Source organism: Rhipicephalus sanguineus, chromosome 1 (assembly GCF_013339695.2).
Source record: "Rhipicephalus sanguineus isolate Rsan-2018 chromosome 1, BIME_Rsan_1.4, whole genome shotgun sequence".
Classification (NCBI taxonomy): domain Eukaryota; kingdom Metazoa; phylum Arthropoda; class Arachnida; order Ixodida; family Ixodidae; genus Rhipicephalus; species Rhipicephalus sanguineus.
Genome location: NC_051176.1, coordinates 131,058,396 through 131,086,022, shown reverse-complemented (window position 1 = coordinate 131,086,022; position 27,627 = coordinate 131,058,396). Strand labels below are relative to the sequence as shown.

Below are 27,627 nucleotides of genomic sequence, written 5' to 3'. Positions count from 1 at the left end.
TTTTTCCTGAACAAAAATTTTTGGGGAGCACAGGTAGTTGCAGAGACACGACGCCTAATAGCTTCACTCGCCTGCCCGTGTGCGCGCGGCACGAATACACTTGCCTCAGTTACACCACATAAGGGCATCAACATCGCGCAAAGAAGCCACGTTCGCTAAGCATCGTACGGCCTCGGTTTGCGCGTATCCCCATCCGAACTATACCTCTACTAATGCGCTGGTCGCTGACTATGTTCGCTGTACAACTACGCGGAAAAAGAATAAACTGTAGGCACTTGGATATCCTCGTTGTAAAAGAAATATACGTAATCAATTTCGTCAATAAAGAATATGCCTTGTTTCTCAGGTTTTATGGTTTGGTACTCTTGCTTTGTTGATCTCACTGTAGTAATGTGCAGCTAAATTATTGCGTACCTCTGGTACATCCAGCAGACGGCTTCAGAGCAGAGCGAGTCGATCTTGGAGGCCGTATAATATAATGCCGCAATGAGTGGGGTGGCCAAGAAAAGCCGAGACGCTTGACGTATTTCTGTTTCGCCAACTACGCGCCGGTCCCAACTGCTTGACGCGCGTCGGATTCTCGTGCTGCAACGATTCACGCCATGCTTCACATTATGCATGTGTGAATTGCATTTGAGCCAGCCAAGATGTTTTTCATTACTATTGCTGAGAAAAAAAAAAAGCATAGGGAGAAATAAGTAGACGAAAAAGAGGAAAGTGTGAGCTCCGGGCCCTTCACAGATCATGAGCGAAAAAAAAAAGTGCTTTTTTTTCGCATTTAAAGCCAGCGTGTGTTCGAAATTAGCGCGTTTCTTTTTTCAGTGCAGTCCAACTTGTTGGGCCCTAATATTTTACCGAAACGTTTTGCAATGCTAAATAAAAACAAATGAAGGTTCTTGTTCCTCTTGATATTTGGCATAATGCGATAGAGTGGTTGATACAGGATCTTCGGTAAAATGAAAGTTTCGTAGAAGTCTTTGCTGTGAAGCTTCTCAATTGCTTTTGTCCGAATGAGGTGCACCAGACTACACCAACTGAATTATTCGCTGCGGCTCCGACTTCCATTCGGACTTGAGGGACGTGAGGCGTCGCTTGTCGGCTTTGGTCGTGAGAAGCCACCACGAAGGCTTACGCTGAAATGACCGAAGCGTGCGATGTCCGCGAGCAGCGAAGAGAGTATCGAGCATTAATTCTGCCGCTGTCATAGGTGTGGTGAGTGAAACGTACTTTACGGCTAGTGCGGTTCTGTGGACCATATTCAACGGCGTTTTTTAACGTGGAGCTGCAAGAACGCGGTGATCAATAATGTAAAGGTGAGGTGAGGCATTCAAGTCATGTGAGTACTCGTTATAGCGATTATTAAAACACGAATTTTCCCACCGTTTCCTGTTTGGATCATTGGGGAGACTCACAGCCTGAGGCATTCTTATTATACAATCCGTTTACTCCTCCCTCACTCGACCCCCTCCGCTGTACCGCCCATTTCAGTCAGCTCAATTCTTTAAAATAAGAGATGGGACAAGTACAAAAAGAAAATAATTACCAAATAAATAGCAGTTCAGCATTTAGCTTCATATAATATTAATTAGTTTGGCCGAAAGTGAGGTCTAATTACTCTCCAGGCTTATTTTTAATATGTATAGGATGAGAGCACTTAAGAAGTTCAGTCTCTCTCAACAGAGTCCACGTCAACACTACCAGTCCATATCTGGGGTTATGAGTGCTTGCGTTAGCAGCGCGAAACAAAAAATAGTTAGCCTGACGTATGCCAATATCAATCTGAGGAGCAAACGTGTATTATTATATGTTGTATGGCTGGGTATTTTGTTCACACTGTAACCAAACAACTATACACTTCGCAATTGAATTCCTTTGAGCGATTAACTTGCGTGGTATATGATATAGAGAACACAAGAATATATGGTCGATGCTGTTTGAAGGGACACATACACATTGTTCGTAAAGTATATATCGAGCCTAAACAGAAGTAAACCTCAACTTTTGACGTTGAACGTTACCCAATTACGTTGCATGCATCGTATAAGTACGTACACTCACACCGTCGGCAGCGTTTGAATAGTAAGCCAGCCTGCCTTCCACTTCCACACGTTCGCTGGCCACCGCACAAGGAGAGAGAACAATAGGGGTTACTTCAATGTAGTTTCCAAAATATTGGATGACGAAAGAACAAAAAAAGTGCGTGCACCGGGTGTTCGCGTCGCTATATGTATACTCGTTTATTTGTGTCACCGCACGCTTCTCGGCTGAATGGAGCCACGCAAGTTTGAATGGACCGCGCAAGATTGGCCAGTCTTGCCAGCGCTTCATGTTCGACTATGCGCGTCCCTCTAGAGTGCGTATGTATGCGTATACGAAACTGTCAGCGAGGAAACTGATCAGATTTCGCTTCTCCATTCCGAGTTCGCGCGGCACGCGCTTACATGCGCCCGTCGGCACGCGCGACAGATTTGCCCCGTGTCGCAACGCGACAGCTGGCTGCACGGGAGACGCCGTCGCGTCATTTGTTTTTGTTTATTATCATCACTCCTCATTCCGCGCTGCGGTTTGTCTCGGCGGTGCCAGAAAAGAATCCGGGTTACGAAAGTCCCTAGGCTCGGGCGCGGATTATATATACTTCCCTAGTGCCCCGCAACTGGAGCGCCGGATCTGACCCCGTCTGAGAAGACACTGTCCTCCGGCAGTCATCATCATCATCATCGGCGTTGCTACCCTCCTCACAGCTTCTGCGCAATGACGGACTACATCCTCATTATAGAGCGAATATAATTCGATCAGGCAAGGCTGATGTGAGGTTTACAGAGCGAAGCCCCATAGAAACGGCATACAACGACACAGCTGAAGCCCTCGTTTATATATTCTGGGATGCGTAAGGATTGTTTGGCTAGTATCCCAGCAGGATCTATATGTCCCATAACTCCTTGTCATTGGGAAAAGTGTTTGATAATTGGATAGTGTGTGACAATGGGACGTCAGAACATCGCAAATGTAGATAATAGTCAACATTAGGGCGGTCGTTTAAAAGTAGAAGATTAAGAAAAATTTCCCATATGAATATCTGGGGATCCTTAGGAAATACATAGCGAGAGAGAGAGAGAGAGAAGGAGAAGGAAACGCATGGAAAATATATAGTGTATATGAATTTGATAAGTGAACAATTTATCACAGTGGAAAGTTGGAAAATTAGAAATGTAGGTAATTAGCAACTTTGGGGTGGTCCTTAAAAATAATAAAAACGTTTAAAAGTCTTATAGGAATGCAGTTGAAACGCGATTTAACGAAGTGATGACCACGCTCGAATCATTTCGTTAAATCAGGAATATTGTAAAATCGAGAAACGCATTTTCCGGTCCCTAAAAATCTAAAATTGTAACGTAGCGGCACCGAAAAACCATCACGGCATTGTTTTCGCCGGCACCCCACGCCCATGACTCTGAAAAGTCCACGAGGGCGGCCCGAGGACGGCCCAGACATAGGGGACACCATGTGCGGGCGACGCAGACTAGGTGTAGACCGTCACGTGAAGCTATGACAGGCCACCAATATGCGATGGCGTGGAGAACGAATGTAGGGGTTGTAAGTATACAGCGAATCAAACACCGAACCCTCTAAACGTACAGGGTATTCAACTGTGTACCTCCGAAGTATAGGGGATCTCGAACCCATACCTTCCAAGTGTGTTGGGTATCAAACCATCTACCTCGTAAATGCCAAATCAATATGGGTTGAAAAATTCACAATGATAAGCGCTGACAAGGAGTTTATAGGTCGATTACGATCAATAGCAGACCGAAACGGATGAAAAGGTCCTAAAGAGATATACGGGCACGTGTCTGGTCGAATCCGGCTAGATAAGGATTCGATTCAATGATGACCAGAGCCATTATCAGATACATTACTAATTGCCTTTAGGAAATTTTCTTTTACGTTACGAAGGTGTTGTCTGATATATGTGTGTGTGTGTGTGTGTGTTTAAATACATGTGTGCTCGTGTGTTTATTTATCATGTACTACTGTTTGTATGTTTCTTTCTTGTGTTGTATGCTCGATCCACTCTGGAGCTAAGGTGTAGCCGGTGCCATAATTGTGCGCCAACGTCTCCATCTGCATCATATCAAAAAAAAAAAAGGTCGATGAGGTCCGATAATGGTTGCAACAAGTCCGATAAGGACTGATAACCTTAGGATGTGTCCGATGAGGTTAGATAAGGCGCAAATTGGGTATTATCGAATCCGATGAGTGTCCGATCGCGTTCGGTCTGGTTCGATAATGTTCGGATGCATTTATATCGATCGATAACATTCAAAAGAGGGGGATTTAAGCATTCTCGGTTTCTAAAGACTTGCATGCATTCGGGATGTAAACACCGCAGTTGTCCACGTGACGTCACACCACACGTGGTACCAGGCGTCACGCCATCACTGGGCTCTGTGCACACGTGATGTCGCGCCATGCATCCCGCCGTCGTCGCCTACGTGCCGCGTGTATAACTTTTTTTTTCTTTTGTTTTGCTCGTCGTCAGCTTTGAGCTTGCGGCCGCGTCAATAAATACGATCGGGATGTTACAACAACGCGGTGCAATAATGTCGGTATTTGGTGCGAGCTCAGTCTAGAGTGCATATTTTATGAAGAGAAGCTGGGTGGCGCGTGGGGTTACACAGAGTAAGTGTGACACAAAACGACCTTCCGTTTTGCACTGCGGCGTTTTGCGCTAATTCTTTTTTTCTGCCACAGTCGTTCATGTTGTTGTAACCGTTACATCGACCAATTATAGCAAATTGTGTCACCGGCTAGGTTGGTTATCAATAAAATTGCAACAAAGTGGCACTCTTTATCGAGTAGTCGCCGTTGCGCTTTTAACCACAGACTCTCGAGACAAAAACCGATGAAACAGCAGTACACAACTTTACACACTCGCGCTGCTGCGGGAAGCCTGACGCCCCGTGGTCGTCATCTCGCGCGCGTTATATCCGCGCTCAGGCTCATGCATTCGCACGGCAACCGGGCCTACCTCCAAAACACGGTGGCCCCGCGGATTCTTCGTGTTTTGCTTCACCGGCACTGGGACGGCCGCTTTATCTCTCTCCCACTTACGTCCCCCTACGCTTTCTCCTTGCCATTTCACCCTCTTTCCAGAACATCCGGCCGGTGGGGGCGACGCCTGGCAGCAGTGCGCGACGCCCAGAATAGCCACCGGCCGTGCGCCGCCGGCCGTCGGAAGACGCGGATCTCCCTGGCCGAGACGCTGGTGCCGCGGGGTGCGAGATAGCAAACAATCTCCCGCCGATGTACACCGCGTCGAAGCCAAGAGAAGCGCGGCCGCAGCGGGGGGTTGTCCGTTACACCGGCGCGGAAGAGGTTGCGCGCCAGCACGTCGCGGCCTCAAGATCCTTTTTGCGAGAGGCAGCGCAATAGAGAAGACAAGCATAGCATGTGGGCCAAGGACGAACATTTCCCACTCAGTTGACGGGGAAGCAGTTGCAAAGGTCAACGTGACGGTGTCAATAGTCGTGCTGTTAAAGTTGACAGTCTTACTAGTAGATAGTGACGTTTGGGAAGAACTGGAAAGTCTGTTTTCCTACTTTTTTTTTTTTTTTACGCAGTAATGCCGAATATTCTTACAGAAACTCGCGTAGAATACTGCAGTACGCCAGATAACTGGAGGTATAACCTGTACCAGCGCAGTCGTCAAGGAAACGATCTCCAGAACGTTAACGATCGGAACATGTCAGAAACACAAGGCACTTAGAGCGTTGTGGACAGCGGAAGCATGGGAATCGTTGAGACATCACATAGAAACACGCAAAGAAAAATAGTAAACATGATAAAGGACGTGAAACGATAACTTGAGCTAGGCGGCACTCGCGATAACACAAAACGGCGTTGTTTAGCGTGCTCGGTATTCCCATGACTACTGGTACAGAATGCCTCTATCAGGCGTGCACAATACGCTGGAAGAAATCATCGAAGCGCAGCGGTCGGCCCAAGTGGCTCGACTGCCTTGCTCTTTGGCCAGGAGAAGAATCTTAGCCATTCTGGGTTTCAATCCAATCTTTGTGGAAGAGGCCTAATCATCGAATCACCGAAGAGCAAAGGGAAAACATTCTTGTTGCGCCGATCCCTCGCAATGTGCACCTGCAGCACAATAAGGGAAGGCGTAGAGCAAGAGCGATCCTGAAGAAGAATAAGGATAAACCCGAATCGGTTTTCTTCGTAGATGCGGCCCAATATGGCCGCTCATCTAACTTTGCAGTAGTGGCAATAGACCACAGAGGTCACACCGTCTCGTCGACCTCCGTGACTGGGTCCACCTCTTCTAAAACGGAGCAGGTTGCTGTTTCTTCGGCTCTTTAGACGACAATAGAACACAAATCTATACAAATTGTAGATCGGCGGGCAGGGCGTTTGCCTCGGGCTCCATAGCCAAAGAGACCCATGACGTTCTTAAGAACAGAGCAATAACTATACACACGATCACTTGGTTCCCGGCACACTTGGGCAAAATTTGGACTTGCTCACCAACCTCAACGACATCGCCACTCCAAGGTGCGCGTACTAACTCTCCGCGCGGGAGGAGGAGCCTTGTCCTACTTCGGTGTCCAAGAGTTCCGAGACACTTTGTTCACTTTTAATGAATTCACCTAACACTTCTATTTGGAAAGGAGAGTCTCCCCCCCCCCCCTCTCACACACACACAAAACGCTCACGAGACCACAGGCTATGACCCTTAGGATGCTCCAGACTAACTCCTGTCCTAGTTTGACTTTCAAGCATTCACTTGCCTATTCCCAAATGACTTTAGCTCACAATGCCCTCGCTGTGGGGGGAAGTACAATCTAGAGCACATGCCCTGGCGGTGCCCCTCGTTACATGGGGACAAGAACGTCACAGAACAAAAATGAAGCTCGGCCCTCGAGAGCTATAGAGTATCATCGTCAACTATGGGCTGTCCAGAGAGCCTGCGATGCGGCGGTTAGGCTAGTCTAACTGTCCCAACGTGGGAGCGCCCCGCGGTGTCATCCTAAGAGTCAGCACTTCTCAGGACGCTTTCAATAAAGTTCTTCGTACCGTACCGTATTGATTATTTGTAATGTGGTCAGTCACAACTTCGGACATTCCGAGGTAAACTGCGCCTACTATACATCCGTAGCTTGACTTGTCTGTTCGCCGTCGTTAGCACCCTTCATATCTGTGCTGTTCCAATCAATACACCAGCAACGTTATTCCGAAAAAGGATAATTATTATCGATGCATACATTTTGCCACGTCGTCTTCGTCATCGGATGGCTCGATCATTAATCATGTTAATGTGCTAACCCCCTGACGCACGCTTTCGTACACCAGTTAGTCTAACGGTCGTGTTAGCCTTTGCAGACAAAGGCAGACAGGTGCGCAATCGTTGTTTATCTTTTGTTGTTACTTTTCTTGATTTTATAGGTCGTACAGGGAACGCGCGTCTCGAAGAAAAAGTTCTCGAGATCAGATCTGCCCGTAATAGCAGTCCGTTCGATTATTTATATGCGACGATTTGTACGCACACATTAACACAACCAAATATCACAGCATGTGCGCAAGCATATTGCGATTTCTGGGCGAACCATAGTATAGTATTCGCATGTAACGCCATTCTTGAAGCTCGCTAGAAACTGCCTTAACGCGTGGCCACACGAAGGTGGCCTAGTATAAATATAAACGAATGCACCAGTAGAACTTTGGCCGGTGTCCTATAACCCTCCTATACTGGCTGCCACCTTTGCGTAAGCAGCATTACGAAATGTAAAAGCACTTCACGGGACAGAATTTCAACAAAGCGCTTACGTAATGGTTACGCTCAAGGATGAGAATATGAACACTGCACAAATTATAAGGGTTCGCCGATCTGTTCATGGATGGTGTCCAGAAGACTGAGAAAATATAGCTATGGTTCTTTCGTCGCGGTCTTTTCTATTTTGGGATGACCACTAGCTACAGTTATTCTGAGCAAGGGTTCTGCTACCTATGGATCATCATTACCCGCCGTGGTGGTCCAACGGTTATGATGCTTCACTGCTGACCCGAAGGTCACGAGATCGAATCCCGGCCGAGGCGGCCGCATTTCGATGGAGGTAAAATGCTAGAGACCCGTGTGCTTAGATTTAGGTGCACGTTAAAGAATTCCAGGCAGCCGACATTTCCGGAGCCTTCCACTACGGCGTCTCTCATAATCATATCGTGGGTTCGGGACGTAAAACTCCAACCATCATTATCGACGGAGCATCAATATTACTTGTCCAGGCGCTGCGTTTTGCTTGTTTATGAAAGTTGACACCATAGCACCCGAAAACTCTAATACAGCAGGGTTTTCGACCCCTCTAATAATAAATCCACGTAAGCTTGTTTGTCCCGTGCGAACAGCGCAAAAATATAAAGAAAAAGGAGCGGGAGATGGGCTTAATACGCTGTATAGGACAAGAATAAAGCGAGCGAGAAAAAAAAAAACACTGAAAGGGATGCGTACGTGCCAAAAACAAAGCTCGCAGAGACGCGTCACTGCAGCCTGCAGGTCGCGACAGTCGATTGCGACAGCAGACTGCAACCTTTCGCGACAGTCAGCAGCAACGTACAGGCGCTTCTTTCTTTAAATATCCGCTGGTCTCAGTTTCAGCGTTCGTTCGCTCTGGCTGCCTCGAAGTTGGAGCCTCGTCGTTCACTGTCCTTCGTTGGTTCGCAAGGTCCACACTGCAGTTCACGATCTTTGTTTTTTTTTTTTTTACCGACGTTCCACCCTCAGCTCCATGTCGAGGCTTGTCGTGTAATGGAATGTAGTCACAGTTTCACCGCAAGGGCGACGCAATGAATGCAATAGCAATAAACTGGAATGTTATACGAAGCAACGCTGCCAGCTAACTTCTTTAGGGTCCGATCTGGCGTAACCCTAATAAACGCTCGGGTAAGGGAGTACGGCCACTCCAGTGAGCGAAGCAGTTTTCGCACTCTCGTCGTTTAACGCGAAGAAAGCGGTGAAAGCACAGTACAAGTATGAGCTTGCGCGCCCTTTTGATCAAAGTTCGCAGTTACGGCCCGAACGACGCATCCCCACCACCAGCACCCTTTCACGCTCCTTCACCCGACGGAGCCTAGCTGAAGCTTTTCATTTCTGCTTGAGCCGCGCCCGTCTGCAGCCTTCGAAAGTTTTCACGCGCACACAGAACATACGAGGCGCGGTGCGATATTATTGATCTGGACTTGAAACAGAACATGACGGCGGTGCCGACGGCCAAAATGCGGCTCGATTGTCCAAATAATTGATATCGCAATAATATAAAATGAAATAATAAAGAAAATTAAAGTGGACGAAAAATTAAAGTGGACTGTCCGAAGGCGGAGGACAAAGCCATGTCGTCGGATTTCGCGTGCGATGCTGTCACCCTTGACCTTAGGCGGCGCCGTTTTCCCGACTATTTTAGTGGTTACTTATGTGTGCTAGAGCTAATCGTGGGAGTGGTATAGCCAGCGCCACCATGGACGGCCATGGCGGTAGGTGTGGAAAACCCTGAGTATCGCGGACATCACGTAGTACGCATGCATTAGCAACGAAATAGCAACTGATATCACATAGGATCCAGCAAACAATTATGAGAGGCACAATATTTTCCGCGGATCAAAAATGTGCGAGAAATATTTCTGCATACGAAATACTGCATTGTAAGCGCACTCTTCGTTTAGTAGCCGTGCCTCTCTTCGCCTTTACTCGCAGGGAATATTTCGGTGCATTTAATTTTAGCCAACATATGCTTCGATCGTCAGAGTGACATGCAGATGTTGCCGGTTAAAGCAGAGCGCTACGGAAAGCTAGCGGCAAGAAGGTAGACAACTGGACAACAAGTACAGGTGGAATTATTATAATAATTTCTGGCGTTTTAGGGACTTAAATCACGATATGATTATGAGGAGAGCCGTAGTGGAAGGCTCCGGAAATTTCGACCACCCAGGGTTCTTTAACGGGCCCCTAAATCTAAGTACATGAGCGTCTAGCATTTCGCCTCCAGCGAAATGCGACCGCCGCCGCGTCCGGGATCGAAACCGCGACTTTCGGGTCAGCAGCCGAGCACCATAACCACTGTACCACCACGGCGGCAGCACCAGAGCTGGAAGAGTGACGCAGTATCACTGAGGTGAAAATAAAGGGTTGGCTCGGAGCTTTATTCGAGGATTCGAGGCGGGGAACGAGATTTGACACACGTGGGGCTGCACCACCGCCTCCGTGGCTGACTCGCTATAGCACCGGAATAACAACGACCGCGCTCGGCAGAAAAGAAAGTTCTCGCCGGAACTGTGTCACCGTTCTATTTAACACAGCGTAGGTTCAGCGGCTCGCGCGGTGTGAAAGGAGGGCCGCGCTTTTGCAGAGTCGCTAAAAGCCGCGCTTAAATTCTCGGTCGGTGCCAGGAAAAGCGGCTGCTCCCTGAATTGCTCTGATGACCTGGGAGAAGCTCAACTTTTCTCGTGGTCTTGATTTTCTTTTCGTTTTTTTAAAACCTCCTCTCTTTCGGTCTCTTTCTTTTATGCATGTTCTTGCTTGATAAAAATGAGAGTGACAGAAGGAGGGGTGCGTGTGGCTAAATAGATTTACGCTGAAACCGCGTAAGGCGTATGCTATATGAAAATGCTCCAGTAAATTCTGCGCAACCACTATACAGATTGCGGTCAAAACTTTGTCACGTAAGTTTACCGGCGGCCGTTTCAGGGCGTACTTTTCGTCGAATGAGGAATTTACTCCGGATCTTCACCGATGATTGGTACGTGACTCAAGCTGCAATAACGAATAGAAAGAGGTGCACAGGAAGATAGCAGGGGTCGAACAAGGCACGTATCTGGAGCCAATGCGTCGACAAGGGGGCTGTAGTCGCAATGACTGAGTCCCCTTGCGAACACACACACACACATACGCACGCCCCCCCCCCCCCAAACACAGACAACCGTGTGTATGTGTGTGTGTGTGCACCCGACGGCGCCTTGAGCAAGATGCCGTTGGATTCGTCATATAAGCTGCACAATCCCGTCGGTATCGCCCTATAGATTAGGCCGACCGCAATCATGCTGGCAGCTTCCAGTGACACAACACCAGGTAAATGAAGATATTAGATATCGCTTTTAATAATATCTGGGGTTTAACGTCCCAAAACCACGATATGATTATGAGGGACGCCGTAGTGGAGGACTCCGGCAATTTCGACCACCCGGGGTTCTTTAACGTGCCCCTAAATCTAAGTACACGGGCCTCAAACATTTTGGCTTCCATCGAAAATGCAGCCGCCGCGGCCGGGATTCGATCTCGCGACCTTCGGATCAGCAGTCGAGCGCCATAACCACTAGACCACCGTGGCGGGGCAGATATCGCTTTTAAATGAGTGCATTGTTTGGTCCAGAGTCGTGGAGTAAACCGCTAGCAGTGTCTATATGGCTGATTTATTCAACCAGACGGATAAGATAATTATACCCAGACAAGCTCTTGGTGTAAGTGCCTACTTTTCGTGCCTTTTGACGCATAGAGAGAAAGAAAGAGAGATAAAAAAGAGGGAAGGGCAGGGAGGTCAACGAGAATTATAACATCCGGATTGCTACCCTACAATAAGCTCCTGAGCGTTAGGAGCTTCATTATGAGAGAAAACCGTGGGCAAAGCACGCATAAGTTGCCCGTGCGCGATAGCACCGCCCCCTGAAGTTCAAAAAATTGTGAAAACAAATAAAATTATAGAAACGACAATTTTAAAAATGTGAGACCTCTAGCCGAAGACACCAATGCTGTAACCATCCCACCATCAATGTAGAGGCATGCAGGAAAAGCCCTTAAACTGTCCCTCACCTGAAGGTTTGGGCATTGCAAGCAATCAAGCGCAGCGCGTAGATCGCTCGGTAACAACCGTGTCCGAAAATCGTGGAACGCTTGCGTGGCGCGAAAACCGCCGAAATTTAATACAGTAGGCCGCGTGCCTTCTGTTTGGTGAAAGGTAGCACGCGCGCATGACAACGTAGACGGCATTCCTAGGAACATCCGCTACCGGTTAAGATTCGCGCGCGCGTGCGTGTCCTGACGTGGCCGTGGAATGTCACGGGCAGTGAAACGCGACTTCTCATCAATGCGGAGCATGCAATGTCGTCACTGCAAGCATAGGCATGCGCACAGGGGAGGCAGCACCACCCTCAGTCATCTGACTGAAGTCTGCCCCATACATGTACAGAACTGCTCTGGAAAAAGACCCTATGCAGGCGTAATGTCAGTGCAATGTCACTTCTGGTTGTGATGCTGGCTATCTAAATTTATAACAACGTAATAAACACTACATATCTATTCCTCCGATACAGGCGCCATGTCAGATTAACGTCTGTGGTTCCAGTGTTGATTCTGCTTTTATAACAGTCTAATAAGCATCACATTTGTATTACTATGGTACAGCAAGCTATACTCAACCATTGCTCGACCCCGGATGAATACGCTAACGAAAGTCACGTATGATATTCACATCATCGCACCGTAAAGCGCACTTCGTTTCGATAATATTGACGTATGCGCTCTAACGTGACTGCTGACGTCACATCATACCATAAGTTACGCTTTAAACGCCAGTGTTGTCGACGTGCCTGGTAAGCCCACGATGTGCACACAACTGCTACACTCACAAAAACACGTCGATCCACCTCGTAACGCTTGGCTCAAAGCCAAAAAATGCAGCATAGAAGTACTGGCTGACTGCTTCACATGAAGCCGATTCCCACAAGGCGTGGGATCTAACGAATTTTTTTTTATTGAAAAGGCAAAGCGTATATAGGCGGGCGAGCAATGACAAATGAAAAAAGGAAAGGCACGAACGCTATCGAGTGACTCGGCCGGCCGGCATAACTATCAATTTCGATAAAGACTAACAGTTCACATGATCTAGTGAAAAGCACCCTGTGTGTTCGCCCTCCCGCTTTTTTTTTAGCTGTTCTGCCACAATGTTCATGAACCAACTAGCCTACCTAAGAACCCTTGTCCAGCATTGACCCCTTTCCCAATAGAGGGAGGGGTGAAATACCGAGTTTAAGCCCACCGTGAACGCGCTTGACAGCGACCGTCAGGTGTGGCGCATTAACGACGCATAACTCGGTGTCATACCTTAACACACAGCGACTCCGAATCAGCATACTCGGACCAAACACATACAAGAAAAAACACAAGCACAAAGCACAAGACGCACGGATGACGGTAAGAGAAGACTGGGCGTGCCCGGGGAGAATTCGAAATACAAGACCACGTGAGTGTTTACGTTGCCTTTAATACCATGCGCATACGCAAAAAGAGAAAGTCCTCCTCGCCAGTTTTCACGTGGCGCAACTCGGCAGTTGTGGCAAGAAACGCTTGAAGTTGTGTTGGTTGGTTGAGTGAGCTTCACCTCTTCAATCTCGTTCCCATACGAGTTCAATGTCGTCCTAGTGCCTTACTAAACGGAGATAGAAAGCAACTTTGCGCGGGACGGGTTCGCTTGCCTGCGGGAACCCCGTCGACTGGCAAATATACAAAACGACGTCCAAATTTGCGGCCCAAACGTGTTTGCACACGGAACCGTACTCAGCTACCCATTTATACCTACGTTCTTCGTGAAAACGTCACAGTTAGACGACGTTGCATCATTCGAATCCTTTCGTTTAGCAACTGAGTCACGACAGTATCCGCCCACCTCTCGCGTTAAAAAACCCTCTGGCACTTTTAAGACAGGACAAACGCCTAAATGGTCTCCCGTATGGGTGCTTGTTCTTGAATGCACCCTATGAGCTATAAAAACGGCACATGGTCCTTGACAGCATCAAAGCAGGCAGTGTGCTGTGTGGAGTTAATTCGCTCTATACATTGTCCATTTCTGTAGGCAACAACAATCTAGCGGATTCTGCGAAATATGCTGAAAAAAAAAAAAAAACAGGTACTGGGGAATTGTAATATAGCACCTAGCATTTGAGCAAGCTACTTGTTGTGCTTACACTATTTTGGTTAGAAGCAACACTGTAAACACCCATATCGAGAGCGTAGTCGCGATTATATTCACTTCAAAGAATACGGCGTGAATAATTGCAGCGCGAGACATCGACGCACGTCGAACTGACCTGTGCCCGTGCGTATGTGGGGAAATCGAAACACGTCTGGCGTCTCGCCGTTCCTCGACTGCCTCACTGTTGGTATAGTTAACGCATATGTACATGTCCGCTTTAGCATATTCAGTAACTGTAAGCTCGGGTAGCGCTTACCGCCGCCGATTCCTGAGCGCACGAAAATCAGACGCGATATATCGTTGCGAAACCGCCAAGTGTCGACCACCAGGTGAGCTTTATATATATATATATAACTTCGCCGAAGTGTCTACTTTCGCGACTGTACTATATATATATATATATATATTGTGGCGAAGCAATTCGTACTGTTTAACGGTTGCGTTCTCCAGCGGCTCCTAGTGGGTCGTCCTCTTATAAACGCCGCTCGCTCTCGGAGCCCGTGCTCTTGCCCTGACTGTCGCCATAGCGAATTGTCGCCGAGTCCCGTCCAATAAACCGCTTAACAAATTGGTGGAGAGTGCTGTGCTCCCATTCGATGCCTCTGGAGCTTCGATCCCGTACCCTACCAGCTACCATGCCTCAAGACGCCGCCCAGCAGACGCCTCCGCCTACACCGACCTCATGTCCCGGTGTCCCTCGTATCCGCGACCCCCCAGTCTTCACTGGCGCAGATGGGACCGACGTGGATGACTGGCTCGCGATCTATGAACGCGTGAGTGTCCCCAATAAATGGGACGAGGCGGGAAAATTGACCAACTTGGTTTTCTACCTCGCGGGTGTGGCCGGCCTGTGGTACAACAACCACGCATCCGATTTTACGACGTGGTCCGACTTCAAGACCGCCATCATCAACGTGTTTGGCCGCCCTGCCGTTCGTAAGCTGCAGGCCGAACAGCGTTTGCGAGAACGAGCTCAGCAGGCCGGCGAAACCTTTACCAGCTACATTGAAGACATCCTCGATTTGTGTAAGAAAGCCGACGCGACCATGTCGGAATCTGACAAGATGAGGCACATTATGAAAGGCATCGACGACGATGCCTTCACGATGCTGCTCGCCAAAAACCCCAGCACAGTGGCCGAGGTCATCACCCTCTGCCAGAGCTACGAGGAGCTGCGCCGGCAGCGGTCGATGACCCGTCGCTCTCCATCCCGCGACGCCGAGCTCGCTGGCTTGTCGACCATATCCGACCACTCCGCCTGGCTCGCAGAGGTGAAGTCATTCGTGCGCGTGGAAATTGCGCGCCAGTTCTCTCTGCTGGACTTTGCTCAACCTCAGTACGTTCAACAGCCGTCAACCACTCTTCTCCCTCTCCTCCGTCGAGCGATTGGGCAGGAAATCGCGGAGGTCATGCCTGAGTACCACCAGCACCATCCAGCTCCTGCACCACTCAGTTAAACGCCCAAGTTGTCGCCAGGACGTCCCCCAGTAATACCTACGGCTGCCCCACACAGTTACGCCGAAGCCGCCGCTAGACATCAGTCCTTCGAAGCGGCTGTGCCGGCTACCTACACCGACGTCATGCAGAGGCCACGACTGCAGCCAACGATGCAGCCATACCAGTCGCCACACCGTCAATCACGTCCTGCGCCATGGGCGGGCCCTGCTCCAGCAAACCGATGGCGCACACCTGACAACCGCCCCATATGCTTCGCATGCGGTTACGCCGGCTACGTGGCGCGTTACTGCAATCGCGTCCAACCGCCTCAAGTCGTGTCGCCCGCCACCAGCCAGTCAAACCGCACATTTTACGCCCCACCTACGCCTCTGTCGCCGACGTCACGCCAGGCTCCATCTACTCGGCGCTCTCCGTCTCCACGACGTCGCTCACTGTCGCCGATGCGCCCACGTCCGGTCGCACGCGACCAGGAAAACTAGTCGTCGCAGTCCAGGAGGCAAGGGCTGCGACGCTATCGAACTGCAAAAGCCCTCAGCGAAGCCCACCGAACGTGATAGACGTGTTTGTCGACGGTGTTCCCGCATCTGCCCTTGTCGACACTGGAGCCGCCGTATCCGTTATGGACCAAAAATTGAGCCGATTACTACGAAAAGTGAGGACGCCACTTTCTGGGATGTCTCTCCGTACAGCCAGTTCCCAGAGTATTCATCCTACAGCAATATGCACAGCTCGCGTCGTCATTCAGGACGTTCTGTACGATGTCGAGTTCATTATAATTGCTGCATGCTCTCACGACGTCATCCTGGGATGGGATTTTCTCTCCCGCCACGACGCCGTAATTCATTGCGCACAAGCCGAAATCGAACTCTCCCCGTTCTCAGATCTGACGCCGGCCGACACTTCATCGGTATCGAGCAAGGTCCTCGTCAAAGACGATACCAAAGTGCCTCCAAACTCGTCGACGGCTGTGTCAGTCGACTGCGCCGGTCTCTCCGACACCATTGCACTCATTTCGCCATCGGACCATGTTTGCACAAGGAGAGGCTTGCTGGTACCTTTCGCGACCGTCCAGGTCACTCAGGGCATTACCGCTATTTTTGTTCACAACCCATCTCCATACATTGTTACGTTGGTGCGAGGGGAATGTCTTGGCAGAGTGGAACCCCTCGAAGACGCACAAGTTATGGACGCACCCGATGACACGCACTGTCCCAGTTCCGGTACGCTCAGTGCTGTTTCCGCGTCCGATTCGTCACCTGCTGATGTGTTTAGGTCCTCCATTGCTGACGACCTCACATCGGTCCAGCGTTCCCAACTTCTGTGCCTGCTGGAAGAATTTCGTTCTTCTTTCGATGTCGGGCAAACTTCTCTCGGCCGCACTTCCGCTGTTACGCATCGCATCGACACCGGCGCCCAACCACCACTGCGGCAACGTCCATATCGCGTGTCTCCCGCAGAACGGCGGGTCATTAATGAGCAAGTCGACGATATGCTTCGACGCGACGTTATTCGGCCCTCGGACAGCCCATGGGCGTCTCCCGTTGTTCTCGTTGCGAAGAAGGACGGTTCCGTGCGGTTCTGTGTGGACTACCGACGGCTCAACAAGATCACTCGCAAGGATGTTTATCCGCTGCCGCGAATCGACGACGCAATTGACAGCCTGCAAGGAGCCGAATTCTTTCGTCTCTTGATTTGCGCTCGGGGTACTGGCAAGTACCCATGGCGGATGACGCTCGACCGAAGACAGCCTTTGTCACGCCTGACGGCTTGTACGAGTTCAACGTCATGCCGTTTGGTCTGTGTAATGCGCCCGCGACCTTCGAGCGCATGATGGACACCGTTCTGCGCAACTTGAAATGGCACACGTGCTTGTGTTACCTGGACGACGTCGTGGTTTTCGCTCCGGACTTCTCCACGCATCTCCAACGTCTGCGGCATGTTTTGACGCGTTTGCGCAACGCCGGCCTCCAACTGAATCTGAAGAAGTGCCGATTTGCAGCACGGCAGCTGACAATCCTCGGCTACGTCGTGTCCAAGGACGGAATCCTTCCCGATACGGCCAAGCTTCGGGCCGTGGCCGAATTTCCCAAACCTACATCCGTAAAAGAACTGCGCAGTTTCGTAGGACTGTGTTCGTACTTTCGACGCTTCATACGAAACTTTGCCACCATCATATCGCCGCTGACGAAGCTCCTTGGAAGTAACGGACCCCTAGATTCGTGGTCGTCCGAGTGTGACTACGCGTTCGCAAAGCTCCGTCGTTTGTTGACGTCTCCTCCCATACTCCGCCACTACGATCCTACGGCCCCAACGGAGGTACACACGGACGCCAGCGGTGTAGGCCTCGGCGCTGTCCTTGCGCAGCGCAAACCAGGGTTCCCCGAATACGTCGTGGCATACGCAAGCCGTATGCTTACCAGAGCCGAGACCAATTACTCAGTCACGGAAAAAGAGTGCCTGGCGATCATATGGGCCCTTACAAAGTTTCGACCTTATTTGTATGGTCGCCCATTTGATGTCGTCACCGACCATCATGCACTATGCTGGCTGTCGTCATTGAAGGATCCCTCAGGCCGTCTCGCGCGCTGGGCACTTCGCCTGCAGGACTACGACATCCGCGTGCTGTACCGCAACGGACGCCAGCATGCTGACGCCGACGCCCTCTCGCGCTCCCCCTTGCCTGACGACAATGCCCCCTGCTCAGTACCTCACATGGCTGTTGCTTCAATCAACGTTCACACCATCGCTACCGAACAGCGCAAGGATAAATGGATCACGTCGCTGATCGACTTGCTCACTGATCCGTCAGCAACACCATCCACTCGCGCGTTGCGTCGTCAAGCCCACCATTTCGCCGTTCGTGACGACCTCCTGCACCGACGGAATTACAACGCCGACGGCCGCCAGTGGCTACTAGTGATACCCCGCAGTCTGCGTTCTCAAATATGCGAAGCCTTCCACTCTGACCCGCAATGCGCGCACTCTGGGGTATCCAAAACTTACCACCGCATTCGACAACGATACTTCTGGCGTGGGATGTACCGCTACGTGCAGAAGTTCGTTCGCTCCTGCCTCGATTGCCAACGCCGAAAACCTGCAACGCACGTGTCGCCAGCAGGTCTACAACCATTACCTTGCCCTAACCGTCCGTTTGGGCGCGTGGGCATCGATTTGTATGGACCACTTCCTCTGACTTCGGCTGGTAACCGCTGGGCCATCGTCGCTGTTGACCATCTAACGCGATACGCCGAAACCGCCGCCCTCCCAGCGGCTACAGCGCGCGATGTTGCCTCCTTCCTACTACACAGATTCATACTGCGTCACGGTCCACCCCAAGAGCTTCTCAGCGATCGTGGCCGTGTCTTCTTATCAGAAGTCGTGGAAGCCATTCTGAAAGAGTGTCATGCTGTTCACCGCAAAACTACTGCTTACCACCCGCAGACGAATGGCCTAACCGAACGCTTTAACCGCACGCTCGGCGACATGCTGTCAATGTACGTCGCCGCTGATCACACCAATTGGGATGCCATTCTGCCCTTCGTCACCTACGCCTATAATACCGCCCCTCAGAACACTACCGGTTTTTCACCCTTTTTCTTACTGTACGGAAGGCACCCGTCGCACACCATCGACACGATACTTCCATACAAGCCGGATCCATCTGAGTGTGCGCCTATTTCTGACACAGCCAGGCTTGCTGAAGAGTGTCGCGAGTTTGCCAAGACATTTACGACGCAGGAACAAGAGCTGCAGAAGAGCATTCGCGGTGGCACCACCACTTCTGAGCCTACGTTCCTCCCTGGAGCGCTCGTATGGCTCTCGGTCCCTACCACTGCAAGTGGCCTCTCTTCAAAACTGCTGCCGAAATACGAAGGCCCATACCGGGTCGTCGAGCGCACATCCCCGGTAAACTACTTGATCGAACCCATCGAACCAGCTTCGGACATGCGCCGTCGAGGGCGCGACATAGTCAACGTGGAGCGCCTCAAGGCCTACTATGACCCACTCATAGTGACGAGCTGTTCAGGTCGCCGGACGGCTCCCTTTTCGTACTCGGGGTAATTGTGGCGAAGCAATTCGTACTGTTTAACGGTTGCGTTCTCCAGCGGCTCCTAGTGGGTCGTCCTCTTATAAACGCCGCTCGCTCTCGGAGCCCGTGCTCTTGCCCTGACTGTCGCCGAGTCCCGTCCAATAAACCGCTTAACAATATATATATATATATATATATATATATATATATATATATATATATATATATATATATATATATATATATATATATATATATATATATAAACAATAAAGTGCTTTACGTAGTCCTTTACTGAACAATTTTTCCTACGTGCTTGACTTTTTTCAACTATATATATATATATATATATATATATATATATATATATTATATATATATATATATATATATATATATATATATATATATATATATATATATCGGGAAAGTAGACACTTCGGCGAAGTGATTTTACTAAGGAGCAGATGGGGTGTAGAATTGGCCAGCTCATACTTTACGCGACCAAAATGTAACCTACTCCAAGAATTTTTGTTTTTGCTCATAACCTCTCTCTCCCGGCGAAATTAAACGCACTGACTCAGGCAGCAAATCGAAATGTTCTCAACTACTATAATGTACATGACGAATGGGCATGGCTCGCTGTTTGTGACATCAGGAGCAGGCTAGTGTGCAAGCCGCAATAGAATGAATAAATAAGAAAGGCGCCCCAACAAAAATAAAATTATTTAAAATACATGTAACCAATTAGATAAACTCAACACTTAGAGGAATGTTAACTAATGTTTCAGGTCATTGATAATTTAATGATTCACGTTTATATAGCGTTCGTCGTGAACGCTGCTTACACAGATATCTTGCATGGTCGTCTTTACGTTACTGTGCGTTCATACTGGTGCTAATACTGCACTGTTTTATGATATTACAGCGTATTGTGCACATGCGTGCGTAACGAATCTGATATATTACTTGAAAACCTTGATACGGTATTCGCGGACACTGCTTAAACCTCGTGAAGTGTTACCTAGATCTACGCCATCAATACGTCCAGATTGAAAATTGCCGCTCAGACTTAAAACATATCAGTAGAGGCGTTCCTCAAGGCAGTATTCTCGGTACGTTTCTTTTTATAGTTTACATAAATGACCTGGTAAATATCTACAGTGATGCGAAATACGTCATGTACGCTGACGACGCTAGCCTATTTTTTTCGTCACCTGAACTTCAGAACAACGCCAACACTGCTCTGAAGGCTCTGCAAGAATGGTCAGCAGCGAACGTCATGCAAATTAATACAAAAAAGACAAACGCCGTAATTTTCAGACTGAAGTCTAAGCAGATAAGTTGCGATCACGTCACCCTTCTTTATGCACATGAAACAATCGCAATAGTGAGTAGTGTGAAAATACTTGGAGTTACCTTCACACGAAATATGTTTTGGGGTGTACACATCGAATCGGTTTTAGGCAAGTTATCTCATGTGGTCGGTATGATGGCGCGCCACAGATTTATATTACCTTTTAAAAAAAGCTTCTTGTTTAGAATACACTCTTTTTTTCTTCCTTATAATATTGTTTTTTGGTATGAGATACGACGACATATACCAATCTTGAAAGACTTCATATACTACAGAAAAAGTTTCTACGATCACTTTTCAATGTACCCTATAATTCTCATATTTCAGATTTGTTTTTGAAACGAAATATCATCTGCGTGTTTAACCTTTACAATTATAAGTTAAGTCTAGCGTTTAGACGAGAGATAAAAGAAAACTTAAAGTTTTCCCGTGAGTTATCTAACCTTGCAAAAACACTCATTCATATGGCACTCGTTACATAGAACAGTGGAAGGTGGTCACTGCGCGGGCAAATTATTCTATGCAGAGAATATCATAGACTCTACACACCCTTTTAAATTCATTTCATAAATTACACATTGAATTGCAGATAACTTCTGCACGAACACTGCGCGAACATTTCATCAATGCATGCTCACGTAGTAAAATAAGAGTAAAATATTGCTTTCTTCATTCTTTCTTACTGATGTGGCCATTTTTTGTATGATATTGTGTAAATTTTTTGTATATATTTGTATTCTGAATATGTGTTCTATGTGATTTCCTTTTCTCTTTTCGTTTTGTGAATGTGTGCTATCGCTGCCTGCATTGTAGAGGTGGCTGCGGGCCTCTGTCAAGTTGCGTGTGTTTCAAGCAACTTTTAACCTCCGTCTCCTCCCGCGTTGATGGAAATAAAGAAGTTATTATTATTAATTGATTTATTAATTTTTTTTGTCGTTGTAGGTTTGATACTTTTGTGTGCCGGCGGTATTTGCTACACGTTTTCCCTTCAACATCTTTGTTTCCGTTATGGCGTTTAGTAATGAGTTCTTAACTGTGTGTAGCGATATATCCGAATCTTAGACAGCCTACACCAGCCTACACATTCCCCACGTTTTATATTAAGAAACAACGGTACTTGAGTCCGCCGGCACGAATGGGGTTTCAGCGTGATGCACAGTACCTTGAGACGCGTGCTTGTTTTTGTTTCTGTAAATGATCGGGCCAAAATGAAGAGCCTGCCTTTAGTAAAACTGCATGCTTCAATTTACTCTTAGAGGACCGCATCGTCACGTGTAAACTTAGAGCAAAATAAAATGCGCGCAGCTTGCACTAGTGGCGCAAGGCTGGAACCAACAGGGAAGCTAGTATTCGGACTCCCGAGGAAGAGCCTGCAGCCCTCTCAAGCCCGTGTCCCTGCCCCGCTTAAACGACATGAGTTTGGTGCGATCATGTCATGTGACTAGTGTTACGTGATTTTGGCGGGAACATGTCGCGTTACTAGTGGTACGGGATTTTACGTCACGTGACTAGTGTTACGTGATTTTAAGTCACGTTCCCCTCTTCCTTCTTTTTTCTTCTTTCTCTCTCTCTCTCTCTCTCTCTCCATTTCTTGCTTCCTCTTTCTATTTCTTTCTCTCTCACTCTCATTTCTTTCATTCTCTCTATTTATCTCTATTTCTTTCTATCTCTTTATTTTCTCTCTCTCTCTCTGTACTAGTTCTCTCGCCCAGCCGAGTTATTGCATCCCACGCCGGACAAATCGGCGCAGCGGGAGAGCGCGCGCCCAGCGCACGTGTTTGGGGAGCGAAGCAGAAGATGACGAAGAAAGGGCGCGCCGGCATGAGGATGATAGTTTTTGGCGAACGCTATACGAGGGTAAGCAGAGCATAAACAGCTCCGCTGTTTAAAATTTGTTAGGCACGCTTGAATTCTCCCGTTTGTTTAATTTCCATATCGCCATAGCGACGCGTCCTATACATAGGCTCGACAAAAACCAATATTGACGTCCAGCGTTATAAATAGAAGCATACTGCTCTTTCGGTCTCGTTATACAGTGCGAAAGCTGGGAGGGAGCGCTGGCTCGTTGTACCCTTTATTTACTTGCGGGTATGACACACCGTGCGAGAACAACTGCCAAGTTTCTCATGGCTCGCTTCGACTTTCTGCCACCGTGTTCTCCGCCCCCATAGACTACGGATACATATACTTCCCTTCTATTCTATTTGCAGTAATCTGTTATATTTTGTTATTATTCGATTTTTTCTTGTACATATACATACATTCCTCACTCTCGTGTTATTGCATTTATTAGTGTGCCTTAGCGGTGTCGTTGGCTCGCGGCTGATCGAGCGTGTTACTATCACTTCTGACGAGCGCATCGTTTTGGTTTCTTTGACGCCCTCTCTGTGCGTTCTATTTCCGCCTACCGGCGGATCTTTCAAAGCGTTAAAACTTGAAGCTGGTGCTATCATCCATTGTTGATTCATTCTTCTTTGGGGACGAGGCAGTTGGAGAGCGTGGGCGTCAGAGTAGCAGTTTTCGTGTTTTCCTAACAAATTCCAACAAATTCAACTCGGTTTGGGATTCGTGTCCCATACTTGGCAATGGTCGGACAAGGACCGTTTCTGGAGCCAACGTGCAGCTGCGTAGGCTCCAGAGATATTACTCCTTCATCAGGATCCCTGATCCAAAAGTTTATAGTCGGATACAAAGTCCGCGGGATTACCTCCTCAAAGGCGCATGCGCGCAAGCGTGCACCAATGGGCGCGTGCTCCATACTGACGTCATGAGCCGAACGGCCGGTGACCCCACCTTCGCAGAAAATTGCCGAGTATGCGAGCGGGACTATTTGTTTAGTCGCGGAGGCGATCGGCTGCCGCGCTTCGGTCGTCAGGGTGGGGCCTCGCCGGACTCCTCAAGTGGAGACTCGGCCACCCCTGGTTTGACAGCCGCTGATCACTCTAGATTTCCATCTTCTTGATAACATCTCTTTTTACGGATGTGGCATGTTTACAAATATTGAGAAATGACACTAGGGTAACGAATCATTGAACGATCCTGTCTTAGCCTTGCTGGCTTATGGCTGAAAGAGTTGTCCGTTTAAAAAGAAAAAAAAAAACGAAAAAGAAATGGTTGGTTCCTTCATAATAGGAATCGGTATAACACGAAAGTGAAACGTGTCTTCACAGAATTAGTTGAATGTTTATTCGACGTTGATAAATGAAAGCTTGCACAACGTCTCTTGGTGTTTGGTGGCTATAGCACCGTTTCATTTGGATGCACCTGCGTTGGCGCCTGGCGGCACATCTCCATCCCGACGACTAACGTCAATGATCATGATTAAAATTTTGTGGAAGCTGAAGTAGTTAACATACACCCGGACACAGCATATGATGAATCCCGCGCAAAGATGGCGTCAACAAGCACGCATATATACAATGGTACTTAATGTGCGCTCATGGAAAGCGTCGTCATTGAATGACAGAAATGGCAAGGTGTGCGCTGTCCAGTAATTGGGTAACCTACACCTCTGCTCATGCATGCAATACCACATTGCACTTCAGGAACGCGAGAGGCAGTGCTCGTAGCTTGGGCCGTGAACACGCGAAGATTATATATATATATATATATATATATATATATATATATATATATATATATATATATATATATATATATATATATATATATATATATATATATATATATATATATATATTCTGCGTGCACGCTGCATGCTGGGATGGGAAAATGAAGTGACTACAACGTGTACAGTTAGTGAGAAAATTACTTACGCTGGTGTTACAGTACCTATGTATATGGATGTATTATCGCGATGGAAATCAGTGGCTAACGAATATCTTCGTGAAGTGGGCCCCAATTCATAAAGTTAGCAAAAGCCTTCGTACGAATGCTCGCCCCTAGAAGAAGTCGTAATATACAGTTGGAGTTCTTTTTTTTAAAGTAAGATTGCGAAAATTTTAAAGCAACGTCATCGCATGAGAATTAATTGCTTGATAGGCTTCTCAGTTTATGGGAAAATTCTGAAATTTATAAATCGCGTCACTAGAGATAGTGACCACGTCCTTCGGGATCCAGCATTTTTTTTTTCAGATGAGACAATAATGATTTCATGGATGTGGCTAAACGATTGCGTGATTATCAAATATTAGGAATAGATCGTGTCAACACATAATTGCTATCCAAATTTAGCGTGCTCATCACCACCGGAACTTGGCGAGCACTTACGCATAGCGCTACTGTTCTCCTATAGTATACAGTGTTTCAAGAAATGCGTCTGAATGTCCCCAAAAATAAGAAAAAAAAATTAAAGGCAGCGCGCAAAAATATTTGTGCGCTGCCTTTATAAACATTTTCCATGATGGCGGACATCGTAAGACTGCTAGAAACATTTATTACAGTATTAGTTACAAAATAAAATAATTAATATTTTAATTGGAGGAGACAGGTGGTCAGGTCAAATGGGAGAATTGAAGTCCTTCCTGCGGAAAGCCCAGTGCCGCTTTGAGATTTCCAAAAATTAAGGCAAATTCGCACTTGTGGTGCCAAGCCTGAAGGAACAGCGGAGCTTGGTGGCCTTTCTTGATTCTCCTTATTTTATCTTTCTTTCTTTCCTTCTTTCTTTCTTTCTTTCTTTCCCTCTTTTTTTTCGATATCTTTTTTTTCTCTGTTTCATTTCTATTTCTTTCTCTTTCTCGCTATTTCTATATTTTTTTCTCTATTTCATTGCTTTCTCTCTATCTCTCTATTTCCCGCTTCCTCTTTCTTTCTATAATTCTCTGTATTTCATTTTTTCTCTCTCTCTTTCTTTTTCTGTCTTGCTCTCTGTTTTACCTTTTATATTTCTTTATTTCTCTCTCCGCGATCTTTCTCTCGCCCATTTGAGTTATTGCATCCCACGCCGGACAAATCGGCGCAGCGGGAGAGCGCGCGCCGGGCGCACGTGTCCGGGGAGAGAAACAGCACATGAAGAAGAGGACGAAGAGAGCGCGCGCAGTTCACGATGACGACAGTTTTCTGTACGATGGACGTGGGAAAACGAAAAGTTACCAGCTCCGCTGTAAGGAGCGGTTGCTGCTAATTATTGCGGAGTGATGAAATTCGACCACATTCACCGGCGAATCCGAAACCGAAGCGCCCAAAAGCGCAACTGGCATACCCTATAGCAGACTACCGGAACGACGTCACTGTTTTCAGACAAAAATTGCAGCGGTGTTAGTTCTTCTGCATTCGTTATCCTCCGTGCGCCTTGCGTGCCGCAATGACAAGCGCAGCCCGCACACACACACGAAGCGAAGTACAGTGATGGTCGATTTTACGACGGTCGCTCAATCTGGACCTTCCGGAAGAGTAGGGCAGTTGCGCTCTTCGGCGTTTCGATTTCCGTTTCGCCGGCGAGCCTGGTCGGATTTCATAACTCCGCAAAAATTATCGGCAGCCGCTTTTTGAAAATCTCATAGCGGCACGGATGTTTTCGCAGGAAGGGCATGAATCGTCCCATTTGACCCGACCGCATGTCTCCTGGAATTAAAAAGTTAATTTAATTTCTGTAGTTGCAGCAGTAATTAATGTCCTTTGTCCTCTTTTAGATGCCTGCCGCCGCATAACGACTAATGTTGAAGGTAGAACTATCGCAGTTCCCTTAATTTTAGAATTTTCGGCTACATTTCTTGGAACATCCGCCATATTATACATGCCACCGGTATGAGTGACGGTAACAACCTACAAACACGGAGAAAAAAAGAAAAAGATAAGAAGCGCGCGTACCGCCGCTTAAGGTTCTTAGAAGTTTCTCCTTCCTTTAATGGCAGCTATACAATAGCGCCATTTCTGCTGAAGTGCCAACAGAAAACAGGCCGTTATTTTTACTTCTCCGCGATCGCACTCGTTCACTACGGATATTCTGGCGGCGACGCTTTGTGACGCAATTCACTCATATGTAGTTTAGGACAAAGGAGGGGGAAACAAAAGATTTTCTTGGCGAATCGCCTCGGCATGCTGACTGGAGTAAGCCTCCTGCGCCGCAAGAGCGCGCCAAATTTGAATCGCGCGCGCGGAAGAAAAAGGAAAAGAAAGAAAGCAAGGGACGAAGAGAGCGAAAAGTTTCGTCGCGCGTACCTCACTCACGTCTTTGGTCTTCTTCTTGGGCGCCGCGGTGTAGCGCCTGTAGTCCCTCGCATCCTTGAGGCAGTCGGGCTTCTCCATCTTCTCTCGGTCGCTGTACGAAGTTCGCGGAGAATTAAGCGAGATTGCGCGCCGGCAGTCGGGAAGTTAGCGTAGTTCCGGGAATGCTGTCCCCCGTCCACGTATACGGGAGGAACGCTGCTCTTTTCAAGCGCGCTTGCACTTCGGCTCGAAACGAATGATGTCCAGGGGCTTCCAGAAAACCGGCGACGCGACTGAGCTCGCAAGCAACTTCCCTCTTCTCTTTCTTTTTCTTACCACTCTGTTTTTCCTCTTTCTTTTCTCTCGCCTAACCTTTCGCGAGCTGCCCCTTTTGAAAGAGCGAGTTCTTTAAAAAAAATGAAGGCTTTTCGAAGGCTCTCTTCAATAGACGCGTGTGCCGGCTTTAGCGCGTCCGCGAGGCTCCTTGGCTGTGCGCGGCCACCGCCGTCAATATTTCCCCACACCACGCGACAAGAGGCGATGGAAAAGAAACGCGAAAAAAAAGATAGGAAGGGAAGAGGAGGTCCTGCCTGGTCCTTTTTTTAAAAGCAGGCCTCCCGGCGACCCTGGGCTGTCCGCGAGGAATCCGTGGG

General features: G+C 48.1%; 1 protein-coding gene across 1 annotated transcript in view; it reads right to left on the bottom strand.

Annotated features, from left to right (window-relative positions):
* The window catches only part of LOC119398094 (uncharacterized), a 73,372-nt gene extending 46,134 nt beyond the window's left edge, over positions 1-27,238 (bottom strand). Inside the window, exon 1 of the mRNA XM_037665329.2 lies at positions 26,987-27,238. Coding sequence (XP_037521257.1) covers positions 26,987-27,073 — 87 coding nt within the window. The 5' untranslated portion in view covers positions 27,074-27,238. The remainder of the gene's footprint in view (positions 1-26,986) is intronic.
* Positions 27,239-27,627: the final 389 nt, after the last annotated feature.